This window comes from Manis javanica, chromosome 15 (assembly GCF_040802235.1).
Source record: "Manis javanica isolate MJ-LG chromosome 15, MJ_LKY, whole genome shotgun sequence".
In the NCBI taxonomy this organism is placed as follows: Eukaryota; Metazoa; Chordata; class Mammalia; order Pholidota; family Manidae; genus Manis; species Manis javanica.
The window spans coordinates 79272104-79288638 of NC_133170.1; the positions used below are offsets into that span (position 1 = coordinate 79272104).

Here is a 16535-nt window from a genome sequence, read left to right on the forward strand (position 1 = left end):
GAGGTCTAAATTATAGGGTATTGTTTTTAAAATAAAGTTGTGTTACTTTCAAGGAAATGCAATTACTCTCCTGCAGAAGTGAAGCTGAGAATGGGTCACACAAGGCCTGCTTAAATGATTAGATGAGACTCGTTTGTAATTAGTTCATTAATTATGTAAATGTGAATGGATGGTATTTAGCCTTAAAAACAGCTTGTTCTCAAAATAGGTTAAGCATCCACTGCTAATCTTATTTCAATAGTACATTTATTTACTGGTCCCTGCATTCTGAGAATCAGAGCTTAGGAGCATTTTAATCCAACCTGAATACACTTAATGAATGGGCTTCTCGTGAATAGGGTTTTATGTGTTCTAGGACAAAAGGGTTCTTTTCCGTTTTATCAGTATTAGAAAGGTTAGTGGGAAAGTTGTTAAAACTGACAACATGGAAATATTCAATGCAAACACATTAACCATGTGCCCAAGGCCTGAGCTAACGTGACCAAGAGTCTGGTTCGGGCCAGGCTGCATCCCTGGGGCCAGTGTCCTTCTTGGGCAGCTTTCTGTGGGAAGAAGGGCTGTTTTCCCTCCAGGTCTTAGATGGTAGACCTACAGATTTTTCAAGAATTTTGAGGCTCACGTAAGTTAGCTGCAAGTTTGTGTAGAACCATTTGCCTTAATCACTGATGGCTCAGAACATTCTTTTAGGATCTGGTTCTCTAGTTGAGCTAAATTTTTATTAAGCAATCGTAGTATTGAGATATACATGCAAGGAAGTGCATCTTCATGAAATTGTCAAAAATGGGTCACACCTATGTCATTACTACTAGAATCACAACCAGACCATGACTAGTACCCCTAAAACCTTCTTATTTCTAAGTCATGAGCTTCTCTCCTCAAAGGTTACCACCACCCTGACTTCTAACCTTCTAAATTAGATATGCTTCTTTTTGAAATCTGTATACATGGACACATCCAGTACTACTCTTTGATGTCTGGCTTCTTCCTTTCAATATTATGTCTATGAAATTTATCCACACTGTTGCATGTAGCAGTAATCCCCTTGTTCTCCTTGCTGTATAGTCCATACCAGTGGTGTTCAACTGGGGGCCAATTTTGCACCTCCCTACCTGTTGAAGGACAGTTGATAATGTCTGGAGACATTTTTAGTTGTCATAAAAGAGAGAGGTATTACTGGCATCTAGTATAGAGAAGCCCAGGGTGAGGCTGAGAATCCTGTAATGCAAAGGATTGGCCACAAAGAAATATCTGGTCCAAAGGTCATTTATGCCACCAGGGAGAAATGCTGGTCTATAATATTCCACTGAGTGAATATAAAATAATGACTTATTTGTTCTGTTAGTCATAGACATTTAGGCTGTTTCCAGTTTAACGCTGTTACGAGTAATACCACCATGAACAATCTTGTATGCATCTTTTGTTGCATGAGTTTATAGATTTCTGTTCGGTGTATATACAGGAGTATAACTGCTGGGGCATGGGAGTATTTTCAATTTAGTAAATATTGTCCAAACGGCTGTACCAATTTGCATTCCTACCAATGACTGTTTCAGTTGAACTCATCCTTGTCAGCACTTGGCTTGTCATTTTTTAAATGTTAGCTAGTCTAGTGAATATAAATAGTAGTTTAGTGGACATTTTTGGTTTTAACTTGCATGTTCCTGATAAATAGATCTTTTCATGTGCTCATATGTACATTTGGTGAAATGTCTGATGAAGTACTTTGCCCATTATTTTTTTCTTTTGGGTTGTCTGTTTTTTATTGATTTGCAGGCATTATTAATATATTGTAGATACAAATCCTTTCTTATATTGATCCACTCCCATTAAGTGGGTTGCCCTTTTTCACTCTCCTAATGGTTTATTTTGATAAACAGAAGTTCTTAATTTTAATGTAAACAAATTTAGAATTTCTTTCTTTATCATTGGCACTTTTTATATCCTACTGAAGAATTATTTGCCTCCTCCCAAATCATATGTTTTCTTGCAAAAGTTGTATTGATTTAACTTCTATAACTAGATATACAATTCATCAGGAATTAATGTTTATTTATGGTGTGAGGTAGGGGCTAAGATTCATTGCCATGTAGATATCCAGTTGGCCCAGCATACGTATTTTAAAAGAAATCATATTTTCTATATTTCATGATAATATCATCTTCTCATAAAATAAGTGATCATATATATATTTGTAGACTATTCTATTTCAGTTTTCTACTTGAACCGATGTAACATTGCCTTAATTAATGTAGCTTCATATGGCAAGTCTTGTTATCTGGAAGTGTATGTTCTTGAATTAGTTCTTCCTCAAAGCCAGCAAATGACTCTCAGGGAAAATGCCACACAACGCTAGGCTGACCTCATTGTACTTCCGTCTTTCTAGAATTTGGCCCTTCATGTCCGTCCTGGCTGCTTTGGTGGCGCCCCCTTTACTTTTTTTTTTTTTTTTTTTGAGAGGGCATCTCTCATATTTATTGATCAAATGGTTGTTAACAACAATAAAATTCAGTATAGGGGGGTCAATGCTCAATGTACAATCATTAATCCATCTCAAGCCTAATTCTCGTCAGTCTCCAATCTTCTGAAGCATAACGAACAAGTTCTTACATGGTGAACGAATTCTTACAGAGTGAATAAATTCTTACATGGTGAACAGTACAAGGGCATTCATCACAGAAACTTTCGGTTTTGATCATGCAATATGACCTATAAACCATCAGGTCAAATATGAATATTCATTTGATTTTTTTTTTTTTTTTTTTTTGAGAGGGCATCTTTCATATTTATTGATCAAATGGTTGATAACAACAATAAAATTCAGTATAGGGGGGTCAATGCTCAATAAGCTGAAGTGGTAGGTAGATGCAAGATAAAGGTAGAAAACATAGTTTAGTGCTGTAAGAAGGCAAATGTAGATGATCGACATCCACGGATGGGATTTTCTCTGATACAAATTCGTCTCCCATCTGGAAATTGAGCAATGAGCTAGACATTTTTACTCCTTTTGCTAAGTAAGCATTTCTCCCTTAGTCTCCATGCCTGAGAGGATGTGAAAGTTTACTTGTATTTTGTATTTACCTCCAGCCACAACTTGGTGAAGCCGCTTCCCCCGTTAGACTTTAAACTTCTTGACTGCAAGGGTTATTTACTTCTGTATTGACAGCATTTGGCTTCATGACATTGAATAAATGATTCTGGATGGGTATAAAGGGGAATAATTTCCATTCCTTAAAACTACATTTTCTTGAGGAATTGGGTGCTTTTATGAAAAACTCTGAGATTTTATGCAGCTATAGCTATCGTACCATGCTCAGCTGAGGCAATGTCTATGCATGGAAGGTGAAGGAATGCATTGAAAATGTATTTAAAATATGTTGAACCCAAGTGGAATGTCTAATCCAATTAGAGATTTTACATAGCCAGTGTGTTATTCTGTTATTTCAAAACTGTAGAAATAGCTCCCAAAATTAAAAGGCTGAAGTTTTAGAGCCAGGGTGTGACCTGAAAGTTCTCCCTTTCTCTGTTTTTCCTGGTAGAGAAGAGGTTCAAACCACATGAGGGTCCAGCTTGCTCTCTAGAAGTTGATGAAATTCTGTAAAAACAAAACCAGGCTCTTCACTTGGGTTAAGACCTATGAGGAATTCACTCTAGATGGTGTACTAGAAATTGGTTTTGAATCTATTGTTTTAAAGCCCAGAGGCAGTGGCATTAGCTGGCTGGTAAGTAGGGGTGCGAGGGTCTGAATTAACTGGTCAGACGAGGCAGAGGGAACCTCTGTTCTTTGTTCTGCCTTTCCGCCATCCCTCATCTTTCCGTGCCTCCAGTCCCTCATCTTTCCACCCCGTGCACCTTCCTGGACGCACTCTTCTAGACACTAGGCGTTTGTAGGAGGAAAAATAATCAGTCTAGGTCAGAACTCACAGTCTTGTTGGGAGTCAGAAACAAGTAAACAAGCAATTAGAGTGCAGCACACAGGAAAGCATAGGGCAGAAGAAGCCAACGGTGGCCTGGCCCAGCCCGGGAGGCGGGTGGAGGCTCTCAATCACTGAGAGTGAGTGAAACTGTTTTTTTCTTAAAAACATACCACAGTGGTTCCTCAGAATCACCCATAAAGCGTTATTTCCTTTGCCTTCCCCCCAGTCCCTCCTTTTTTAATTCTTTTTTTTTTTTTAACGATGAAGGTGTCTGGACACCATCAACTCTGTTAGTCTCCACCTTAATTTGGCAATGACTATATTTTTCATATCATTTTCATTTCTGTCTTTACCCCCTTCTCCACTTCTATCTAAATACACTTCCTATGCCAAACAATGTGCAAATGAGTTGAAAAGATCGTGACAGTTCTCCTTAAAACAGTGTCACGCCTTTCTCCTACGAAGGACCTTTTCCTGACTGTTATACCATGGTCCTACCCAAGAACATGAACAAATACATAATATCATCCAAGATCCCAACATGTGTATTATCCCAATTGTCCTGAAATTGTCTTGCACAGCTGTCTTTTTTTAAAAGAAAGATCTTATTAAGGATACTCACTGCATTTGTTTTGCCTTTTTAGTGTCTTTTTTTTAAATGTAATAGACTTTATGTTTTAGCGAGGTGTAAGACTTACAGAAAAATTGAGTGGCAAGTACAGAGAGAGCATTCCCTTTCTTTAAGATTTCCCATTATGAACTTGACCTTGCATTCGTCTTTAGACTCTTAGACTAGAATGGTTCCCTTACCTCTCCCTGTTCCCACTGAAACAGGTTTTTCTGTAGAGTTCCAGGGGTGATTCTGATGGGCACCTCTGTTCAAAGACTATTAGTCCTAGTTATCTGGCAGCCAGCAGGGTGTGTGGGTGAAGTCAAGGCAAATTCTACGGACCCACAAAAGGTGTGCGGGCAGGTGTCTCTGGAGGGTAGTTCACTAGACTGGTTTTTAAAAAGTGTCAAGGACTCAACACCTACTTAAGATCAAAGAGAACAGCAAGGAAGGCTTAAAAGTGATCTTGTCTCATAAAAAGACATTATATTATGAAGAATATAGGATACTTACAGAGTTGTTACCTGATGCAAGTCTGCGCGCCCTCAGGCCGGGAGTGACCAGGCTCCGGGACTGCCTCTGGCCCCTTAGTCTTCCCACCCCATGGCTCTCTCCTTGCTTCCAGCCTCCCCTTTCTGATGGGTGGCCTCTCTAAGGCTTGGTTTTCTTTCTTTTTTTAACATACCTGTTGAATTAAGATCTCAGCCCTCACTTGTCAAGGGCTTTGCAGACTGAATAAGCTAATATCTGGTGGGAAGAATCTCCTGCGTGGTGTGTATTCCTCGACCCCTCACCACCACCCAAATCCAACCCTTCCTCCCAAAGCCTGACTCGGCCCCCACCTGTCCCCTCCAGAAAGGCTGTGCATGTAGGCTCTGCACCTGCGCTCTCCCTTGCTGGCCACCTGCTGCCCTTACAGCTCATGGTTCGGCTGACCTGGAGCCTTCTGCTCTGCCGACCCTTCTTCTTGGTTTATCTGGTCTCTGCACCAACACTTTGCTCTCCAGGAGGGGAAGGCCGCCCATCTTCTGCGGTTAGGAGCTCAGCCCCGCATTGTGTCCAGTCTGACAGACGGAGGTGACAGCCTCGGCTCTGCTACTTCCTCAGCAAGCCCACTCACCCCTCCGAGCCTCAGTTCCCTCATCTGTAAAATGGGACAATAATGGGCAGTAGAGCAGAGCAGTTAGGAACATGGATCCTAGAGTTGGACTCCTCGGTTTAAATCCATGTTCTCCCATTTATTACATGACAACTTACTTATCTTTTCTGAGCCTCATTTATGAAATGGAAGATGACAATAGCATGTGCTTCAGAGGATTCTTGAAGATAAAATAGAGTAATATCTGCAAACCCTGCAGGCGCAGTATGTGGCAGATATTATGCAGAATTCACCTGCACACTGTAGGGGCCTAATAAATGTCTTGCATCCCCCTTCACAACACGCACAGTTTTGGGCACAATGTCAAGTTTTATTACAGACTCTTGGACTTGGTTATAAAACCTTCAAGCCATCTTAAAAGGACATCTGGCTTCTCATCCCTGGCCTTGCCAGTATTAGAACATCAATACATTATTAATTTCCTCTTTAATTTCAGGGTGTGGATGAAGAATGGGTGTGACAGCACATCTTTGGGGATGATTCATGGTGTCATTAAATATGCATTGAGTTTCCTGTAGCCGTGGTCGGCCAGGGCTCTGCCCAGACTCAGATGTGGGAACTATTGTTTTTTGCTGTGTGATTATGTCTAAGGCCAGTGAATCCAGTGACTCCTTGACTTGGACCTCACATTTTTTGTTCATTATATCACAGTGGATTTTGAAAAATATATACATGTAAATGCGAGTTCAACTGCTTGTGGTTTCCACCCAGCTTTCTTACCTGAATGGTGTGTGATGTTGTGGAAGGAAAAAGCATGAGCATCAGATGTGGTCAACCAGGGTTCAAATCCAGGCCCTGCCAGTTCACAGGGTGGCCCTGAGCCAGTGGTCTCTCACCAGTGAGGCTCAGTTTCCTCATCGGCAAGACAGGGTGATGGTTCTGATTCCGATGAGGTGATGTACACAAAACATGTGCATGTATAGGCACCTTCTTCATTCTTCACCCAGTATTGGAGCATCTACTGCTGTGGTGGAACTAGGATGAAAACAACGGAGCCACACCCACACGCAGCCTGGCAAGGGAAGCATGTAGTCCGGGTCAGAGACGCGTGTCTCAGCGGCTGCCGCATTCTGAAGCTGGCCTGGTCACTTCAATGTCTACATCATTCTCCTACGCTTCTCAGAACAGGATCATGCCTAGGAATTGCTTATTTTTGAGCATCTGCCCTCTCTTTCTGGGGCCTTCTCTGGCCCTGGTGGAAGGAGCCATTAAAGAAAGACAATCAAACAAGCATTAAGATGTTTAAACATATATTTGTTAGTAGTAACATTTTGAAATGAATAAGTAATATATGCAATTTCCCTGCACCCTGATTGCCTTGCATGAAATGCTGGGGGCACGTGGATGGGTAACTAGATGACCCTCGTGGGTACTGACCATCACATACATCATCTCAAATTCCTCACCTGGCTCTTAAAGCTGAGCAAGTTCAAGCTCCACAAAACACCTGGCTAGGAAGGGACAAAATCAGGATTTGAATCCAGGCCTGTCTGCTTCTGAAGCCTGTTTTCTTAGCCTTGAGTGGGAATTTCAGCCTTCATAAATTTAAGCCACCAATATTTAGAGCACTTTCATATATAATTTCTTATTCATCAATTCACCAAATAAGCATTTATTGGATACCTACCACACGGCAGGCACTGGAGCATCCCTCACTCATCCAACACATACTTATTGAGTACCTACTATGTGCCAAGGAGCTTGAGATTCACTCATTCATTCAACACATATATATTGAGTACCTACTACATGCAGGCAGGCTTGAGATTCACTCATTCATCAAACACGTTTATTGTATACCTGTATGTTCATTCAATACATATATATATTGAGCACCTACTATGTGCCAGGACACTCCTATAGGCACCAGCATATGGCAGTGGATAAAGCAGACAAAGCCCCTACCCTCCTGGAGCTCTTATCTCTACAACAGTGCAGGGTGGATCTGGTTTCCCCCATTTTACAGCTGAGGAAACTGAGGCCAAGAGAAGTCAGGTGACTCTCCCAACCCCATGTGGCTAGTGAGTTGCAGAAGCAGACTAGGCTCCAAGTGACAAATGTTATCTAGACAGGGTGACATAGGAAATACTGTTAACCCTGTGCCACATCACAGGACTCAGAGGAAGATTACAGAGAAGGGTGTCGTTGGCCGTGGGGCCAGCCGGCCTGGAGTTGGAGCTCCACCTCTGCCATTCCCACCTGTGTCCGCTTTCCAAGGTCCCCCCACCTCACTGTGCCTGGAAGTCATAATCCCTACCTGGAAGCTTGCGGTAAAGATTGTAAATGAACGTGGCATTCAGCTCCATGAGGGCAGGAGACCCATCCGTCTTGTTCTCCCTTGGAGCCATGGCCCCCAGCACAGTGCTGGGCACAGAGTAGGTGCTCAGCCAGGAGTAGCTGTTTGGCAGCCATTAACACCCGCTCTGCTGCATTATGGGGCCAGCGGGTACTGTCGTGGCCGGATGCGCAGGGATGCCCGCTGACCCCTTCTCCTGGCTGGTGTGCTAAAGGCCGTTCCTTTCCGGATAGACTGAGTGGCAGGAAGCAGAAGTTCCCGCGATGTTTCCGGAGTCTGTCCTTAGAGCATCGCAGTGCTGCGGCCTAGCATGCACCACCCCTGCCTCCCATAGACTCTGGGAATCTTCTGTCCATCATCCCTCTCTCTGCCCAAGGTTCTGGGAGGGAGGCGCAGTGCCATCTTGATTATCTGCCTTCCACCCGTCACATGATGCTGATGGAGGAGAAATCCATCTGAGACAAGCCATCCACTGAGGACAATGGAAAAAATGAGTCTCTCCAGGGCCCTGGATGAAGGCGGCAGGAGGTGGTAGAGATGTCCAAAGCGAGGAAAGAAATGGAGATGGTCGTCCTGCCTCCAACAGCAGAGCCGGGCCCTCCCCTGAAGGCCGCAGGAGGGCGTCTGAATTCCGATGAAATTCTGCGGCCCCAGCACAGGAAGGGGGAAATGCCAGGAGTGTCTTACTTTGAGTGGTAGTGCAGACAGGGCACAGACGTGCCTGTCACCAGCCGGGGTGTCTCTGAATGATGAACCTCGGAGCAGCACCCAGCCATGACCCCCGGCTTTCTTCCCTCCCCACCCCTCACTCTACCCCCAACCCCCTCTACCCACCAGTCCTCCTTCAGTCTCCACTTCTTGGCTGGCGGTCCAGCAGCAGTCCACCAGCTGAGGGGCTCAAGGCCCCAGCCCATCCCAGCCCCAAGACCTCCGGCCCCGGACCCCTCGGCAGCGCCCAGTGGTCATTTGGGGACAGCCAGGCTGGGGCTTGGGCACTGGGCTGGGACCTTTTGGTTTGCCCACCTACGGAAGGCGCTGCTACTGGGGGCTTCGGGGAAGGCAGTCAGACCCCTCCAGTCGGGCAGAGCCAGACCCCGTGGCTTGTGCCCAGGGAGCCCGTGCCCTCTGTCCTGGACCCCTGCCCTCACGGCTGGACCTGCCATGGCTTGGTGTGCCCCCCAGCCTGTCCCTCTGTTTGTTCAAGGAAATGTGGTCAGAGGTGAGGGGCGCAGATCCTCAGCTGCCAGCCTGCCCTTGGCCCCTCGGGGTCCCTTCCCCTCCCCCGCCTCGTCCTCACCGTCTCCCCACCCTCCCCACCTCACCTGCTCTCATTGCTCAGTTTCCTCCTGTTGCCCTTTGCTCCTCCTCTGCTCGCACCCTGGGTCCTTCCTCCTCCTTGGAGACTTGGTTTCCAACGTCGACTTGGTTCAGTTCAACAGCATTTACGGAGCATCTGCCGTGTGCTGGGCACGCTGCCAACGCAGAGGATGCAGCAGTGAAAGTCGGCGGGCTGCCGGCAGTGTGGGCTCGAGGTCTGTGATGCCCCACCTCCTCCCCTTCTGCCTCTTACCCTCCCCTCCTCCTCCGAAGCTTCCCCTCCCTCCCTTTCCTTGTGCCCTTTCTCGGCATCCGCAGCCAGCACTGCGGGCGGGAGCTGGGTGAGCAGGATGGCAGGGTCCCAGGATATTGAGCGGCAGGAGCCCTTGAGGCCACCATCCCTGCACGGCAGGCGGTGGACAAGACTGAGCGCCCAAGACACATCCGTGATGCTCAGCCCCCTTCGAGGCCAAGACGGGACGGAAATGCCCGCCGTCACCTCTGCAGCAGACCACTGCCCCACTGGCAACTCCAAGCTGTTGATTAGGGTAAAAAAAAAGAAAGAAGGAAAAAATAAACAAAGGGGTGAGAATCCCATCTTGCCATGGATCAGGGGAGCAATTCCAGAGCGACGATGTTGACAAACGCACCTTTGGGCCGTCGCAAAGGAGAACTCCAGCTCCTTTCCAGCCACGTCCAGCTTTGATGGAGATGGAAGGTGAAAGGTGAGAAGTGGGGACGGAGGCAGGTGCTCTGGGCAGACCGCGTGGCTTCTGCTTTAGCACACGGGGGCCCGGCCTCCTTAGGAAGGACGGGCGCACAGGCCCCTGCCCATTCATTCCTCCTTTCTCCCCTCTCGGAACTTAAGCTGAGGCTTCCGTGGAGTCCGGTGGTGGCTTAGGCTCTACAGAGTCAGAGATTATTCATGTTAATAATGACTACCACTAACTGCAAACTATTGCTGATTAATGGCCGTTAATGATTGGTTGTTAGTTACTTGTCATAACTGTCTCTCATTATTTGAGGAGCGAGGCGCCAGGCCCTGTGCCTAGGGCTTTTCCTTTACTGCCATGCTTTCCTTCTGAGGTCAGCACACGAGAACAGTAAATGCAAACCAGAAGCAGCGAGTGGCCTGTCCCAGGAGACAGGTGTGGCTCGGGCAGAGTGGGCCAGGGGGTCTGGAGGCAGGAGGATTGGAGGGGGGTAGGGAGCCTGACCCTACACGAAAAGGACTGAGAAAGGTACGGGGAGCGGGTGCTCATGCCACTGCCTAGGGCCTGTGGGCTCCCCACCGCTCCGCCCTGTGGCCTGGGCCCTCTCTGCCTGCCTGGCCCGGGGAGGGAGGAGAAGCAGATGAGCACACCGGCCCTGCGCCCACCACCCACGGGCACCTCTAACACAGCCCACGGGTCCTGCTCAGCAAGGCACCTGCCTGCCCTGAGGAGAGAGGCTTTCGGAATGGCTGCGGCTCTGGGCCCTGGGAGCTCAGGAAGGCGGCAGCTTGGTCCCTCCCTGCACGCCTGGAAAAGACCGTGGTCCCCAGCCATATCTGTACCCTGCGCCTGCCTCTGGGCGCCACCTCCAGGGGCCCCTGACTCGGCTTCCTCCCCAGATTGCGGTGGTGGTAGTCAGCTCTTTTCCTTCTAAACTGTCCTGTGCAGTCAGGGGGATGGGAACAATGACATCAAACAGTGATGAACAAGACATTTTCCTCAAATCTCGTACAGAATCCCAGCCAACCTTTATGTGTAGAGGGCGGATCCTGATGTCACAGCCAGAGGAACAGCGCAGAGCAGCATCAGGACAGACACCCCCATCTGCATTGCGCTCAGCCTTATTCAGGCCCCAGCCCCGTGTTTTGTCTGCCACCCCAAAAATCTGACATTTGGCACCTCTTTTGCTTCTTAATAAATTGTAACTTTGCTGGTGGGCGGGAAGGGGGTCGTTTCTCTTAGGGGGAGGACAAATAGATTTTACTTATTAAAGGAACAGTTGATGGACTCCAGGCTCCCTCCTTCAAACGATGCCCTTTATTTTACAGTCTGTAATTTCGCCTCCCTGCGAGGCTTCCACTTTTCAGAGGGAAAGTGCTTTTGCTTCAGCTGCTGCAAAATACCTCTGCCTCAGAGCCAAGCCTGGCGTAGTCCTAGAATAGACACCGTCTGTCCTCTTGTGTATACTCTGGGTTTCATGTGGATTTCATGTAAATCTTTCGCTCTGGGGGGACTGTTTTTACCCCCACTCCTTCCCCACAAAAAATTAGGGGCATCTGAGAGTGTCCCACCAAGATGCATATTTAAGTCACAGACACTCAGAAGTCCTGCTCGGTGGGCTTGTCCTCTGGGCTTGGTCCTAAATAAATAAATAACCCCCTGCAGATCTCCCTCTAGTCTTCCAGAAGCAAATTATTTATTTCACAGTAGGCTCTGGGATGGTAGGTCCTATCGTGTCAGCTATGACGCCTCGTAAATCTAAGTCATCTGTCCTAGCTGCGGTTTTAATCTACTCAAACGTACTTAGCTGGGTTTAATTGTAAACAGAAATTGCATTTCTGAAAGCAACAAGAAATCATTTGCATGGCTTGAATTTGTACATTAAATCATGCGGTTCATTTGAGAGTGCGGTAGGGATGGCGTCTCCAAAGAAGAATGCTGTTCGCGCCTGTGCTTAGTGGCTCTCACGCCAATTGGGCAAATTGTCTGGATTTCACGATTTCTACCGACTGCATTTTTCTTCCTGGCGCAGGATGAAGGAGGAGGCCGGGGATGCTGAGAAGACGGCATCGGCCCAGCGCAGAGCCCAGGACGTCCACAGCAAGACCGCGGGAGACAGGTCCGTCTTGCCTCTCGCCCTCCACCGGCAAAAGTACTGCCATTTCGGGGATGGCGAAGAGTGTGGCATCCAGAGAAAGCCCACGGAGAGATTAGGAGCGCTGTCTTCTTCCCCGGCTTCCCAGAGGACAGACATGTCCCCACAGTCTAGGGACAAGCTGCCCAGTCCTTCGGCAGCCCTGTCGGAGTTCGTGGAAGGACTGCGGAGGAAGAGAGCCCAGAGAGGCCAGGGGTCGGTGCTGGGCCTGGAGGACTGGCCCACTCTGCCCATTTACCAGACCACCGGGGCATCCACGCTGAGGAGGGCCAGGGCGGGCAGTGACGGGGGAGCCCTCTCACAGAGGCTTGGGGCAAAGTCGCCCCTGGAAACGGAGGGCGCCACGGGGACATCGGCCGGACTCCTGCGATCCACCAGCCTGAGATGCATCTCTTCCGAGAGCCCGGAGGGCCCCACCCCGCTTCCCGAGAAGCTGAAGACCCGGTTCAGTTCCTGCGAGTCCCTCTTGGAATCAGGGCCGAGCCCCAGGAGCACACCAAGCTCCCCGCCCGCCCGCAGGGACACACTCTTGTCGCCCACACTGCGTCCTCGGAGGCGCTGTCTGGAGTCCTCGCTAGATGACGCGGGCTGTCCAGACCTCGGGAAGGAGCCACTCGTCTTCCAGAACCGCCAGTTCGCCCACCTCATGGAGGAACCTCTGGGCAGTGACCCGTTCAGCTGGAAGCTCCCTAGCCTCAGCTACAAACGCCAGACCAAAGTGGATTTTGATGACTTCCTCCCAGCCGTCCGGAAACCCGAGACCCCCACATCCTTGGCCGGAGCGGCCAGCTTGCAGCGCCCCAGTGTCCCCTTGGAGATGGAAGAGGCCGACAGGACCTTCCTCTCAGGCATCAGGACCGTTTTGAAAAGCAGCCCAGAGGCCAAGGAGGACCCTGCTCACCTCTCCGATTCCTCCTCCTCCTCCAGCTCCGTCGTGTCCTTCAAAAGCGCCGACAGCATCAAGAGTCGACCAAGAATCCCGCAGCTAGAGGGTGACAGTGGTGAGCCAACGGCCCCCGGGAACGGAGAGCGGGGGGCAGGGAGGAAAGAAGAGGATGTTGAGAGCATAATGAAGAAATACCTCCAGAAGTAGGAGCCAGCTCAGGTAAAAGCAGCAGGCAGGGTCCGTTCTGGGGCAATGAAAACGGAATAGTCCACCCAGGTCTGGCAGCCTGGAGGAGGCCAGTTGCTGCTAATTTCTCGAGAGATGAGGGCTTATAGAGGTTTTACTGAAATAAAGCATTGTGTGCAAAGTTTATCAGAAGCCCTCTGGGAGGTGCCACTGATTGCGTGAAAGCGCAGGCCCGTCCGACAGCAGGAGCGTCCTGTGGGGCGGTACCGAGAAGGCCCTGGACTTTCAAGCCGCCCCTCATGGTTTTCTTTCCAGTTCTCTGTTCCACCTGGAGTTGGAGAGGCGGGCATGGCCTTTTGTCCCCATAATGACAGGAGGTCCTCAGTGGTAGGGTCAGGCCAGGGTAGGGGAGAAGAGCTGGGTCCAGCTCATGCATTAAATATACACAGAGAAACTTGAGGCCCAAGCTGCGGGTTGGAGGGAGGAGGGGACACGTGCAAAGGTCCCAGAGCACGGATGGGGGAAGCTTCCCTCCGCCTTCTTTCCTGCTCCCGGGAGCGAGTCATCCTGGCCCTAATCCTACCACTTCCCTGGACTGGAGGTGGGAGGAGGAATTCATGGCTTACAGTTATTGAATGTATATATCAAGTGGTCATTTAGTATCCACGATAAGAAACCCAAGAGGTGGTGCGTATGACTTATTCCCGTTTTACAGGTGGGCAAACTGAGAATCAAAGATGGTAAGTCACTTGTGCAAAATCACCCTGGTAGAACCGGGATTCTAAACGCCAGAAGCCCCACTTTCATCTGCAATACTTCCTCATGCTATTCCAGGCATGGTCCTGAGCAAACAGAACCAAGCTGGTGGAGCTGGATTAAGAGGTGCCTCCACTGCCCTCCCAAGCTGTGGTAGATAAAACCACACGCCTGAAGGGTTGTTGGGATTCCCAGGTTCCAACCTCATGGAACAAATGAGGGAGACCTCAAGATCAAGGTCATTCAGTGAGTCTGCCACCAACCCAGCCCCCACTGACTCCCAGTTCAGTGCTCTTGGCTCCTAACAACCCCTCCAAGGGCACCTTCCAGGCCGCAGGGCCCTGAGCATTCTGCTTCTCGCTCCTGCCTGAAATGCAGAGCCCCCTAGGGAAGGCTGGGGTCAGTGGAAAAGTGCAACTTCCCTCCAGGTTTAGACCCAGCACATACTTGCTGCCCATCAGTAGCCCAGGATCTCCACAAATCAACCCAGAGTTCGAGGCAGCTCAAGCTCAGATGGGACAGCAGCCCTGCGTGGCACTTGGCCAGCACGGTACCCCAGCCTCCGGTCCTCCTTCCAAGGAGCCGTCCGTCCTCTGCGTCCAGAGACCTGCTATTCTGAGAGGCACCCTCAGCCCATCAAAAAGCCATTGCGCCTTCCGTGGAGATGGGCTGGGACTGTATCAGAGCAAATTAATTTGACTTACATGGCCTTCTCTCTGCTCTCAATTACTGGGGAGAGATCTGACGTTCATTTACATTATTATGCTCTCAGGGACGCAGAGAGCACTTTCAAAGGCCAAGTAAAGGGCACGCGTCCGTAATGGGGAAGAGTCCTTAGTCGAAGCTGTTACAGAACATCTTGTCTCTGCCATGTTTCCTTTTATTTAACTCAGTTCTCCTCCTCCCTCCCAGCAATTCTCACCATGATGAGGGAGCACCCGCCTAAAAATGCCCTCTGCCCTTGACCTCTACGGAGCAGGAGTCCGGAGCTCAGCAATGCAGCCCCATTCCCCATGATGCAAATGTGTGGGATTTGGAACCAGACAAGCCCCAAAGCTCAGTTTCCCCTGGAACTGGCCATGTGACCTCAGGCAAGCAGGGCAACCTTGCCAGGCATCTGTGTCCTCAGCTGGAGAATGGGGACAATTAATACCAACTACCCAGCATAGCACGGAGTCTGATGCAAATGGGAGATATCCCCAGCGCCCAGCGGACAGTGAAGCGTCAGGTTCCTCGGCACTGGGGAACTCTGGCCCTTCAGGGGCTCTGTCCCAGGTCTCCCGCCCCTTGTTGCCCTTCGCCACCTGCACTCCCTCATTCCTGGAGGGGGCTGCTCTGCAGGAATGCTGCTACTTGGGCATATGGGACTCCAGAGCACCACCCACTCTCACTTTCTCCACCAAAACACACTTTCTGTGTCCCATTTATCAGCTCTGACTACATTTGTTTGCAGCCTCCTGAGATGCACAGCCCTCGAAGAGTTCCTGACTCCACAAATGTCTGGAGAGAGAGAGATACTGGCCAGGCTCCCCAGGGGCCCTTGGTCCAGAGCCAGCCAGCACAGCCGCCCTCACAGGCGAGAGAGGTCTGGCAGAGGCGTATCCCTGAGGGTGTGGGGCTCCCAGCATGCTTGGTCTGTACAAATAAAGTGTTGGCTCCTTGGCATCTGTGCTTTCTCCCTGTTCTGTGACCCTGTTACCTGGAACTCTGGAGGGTTGATGGGGTGCAGCTCGGGGTAGAAGGGTTCTGAGGAATGGAACCACCCCAAACTGTTTGTTGTTTGGGGCGTATACTGCTATTTCTCTCTATATATGTCTGCGTGCAATGACCTTGCTCCTCTTCACTTGGCCAAGTTCAGATCAAATGTCACCTCCTCCAGGAAGTTTTCCCTGATACATCAAACTGAAATTAATACTCTTTCTCCATTCTCCCTTAGTTCCTATACCTCCCTGTATCATATTTCCTTCGTCTATTTACTTACTGACATTATGTATGCATGTGTGGGCAAGCATTTGAGATATTTTGGTGAAAGAACCACTGAACAAGGTAATGAATCCACATGCCCTGAATGAATGTGACAGGTGGACATACATGTATCCTTACCAGTGTCCACCCATGTCAGCACTGAAGAACCTATGAACATCTCACAGCCCCCCCATACCTTCTCACCCCCCCACACACAAATACACATGTGTACCATAAACAGTACTCACATGGATACCTGCTTCTTTAAACATCCTTAAAGTATTAGCAAAACTAAACCTACGGGCTAGTGTTTATTGATCACATACTACATGCTAAGCATTTTTATAAAAAGTCCTGGGAGATAAATACATGTATTATTCCCTATTTAAAACAGCAGAATTAGCTTACACCCACATTTAAGTAGCCAATGCTGCCTCTGTTCAAATTCCTGTTGGCATCGACTCCATGTCATATCTGAAAAGTGCCTCCATCCCCAGGACCCCTCTGGTGTAGACAGTCCCAGCCCCTAAACTCCTGATTGCATCACTGGTGTGTTAGTTCGCTCAAGTCGCTATAAT

The 16535-nt window shown here is 49.0% G+C and overlaps 1 protein-coding gene across 7 annotated transcripts in view; it reads left to right on the forward strand.

The window, feature by feature from the left end:
• The window catches only part of MYO18B (myosin XVIIIB), a 234028-nt gene extending 218282 nt beyond the window's left edge, over positions 1-15746 (forward strand). For 2 of the 7 annotated variants that reach the window (XM_073223990.1, XM_073223992.1), the window contains exons 41-42: positions 12042-13269; positions 15446-15655. In XM_073223990.1, the coding sequence (XP_073080091.1) occupies positions 12042-13257 (1216 nt within the window). In that variant the 3' untranslated portion in view covers positions 13258-13269; positions 15446-15655. Of the gene's footprint in view, positions 1-6119; positions 6250-12041; positions 13270-14904 lie in introns of those variants that run through there. The other 5 variants (XM_073223991.1, XM_073223993.1, XM_073223994.1 and 2 more) reach the window with 5 other exon arrangements.
• Positions 15747-16535: the final 789 nt, after the last annotated feature.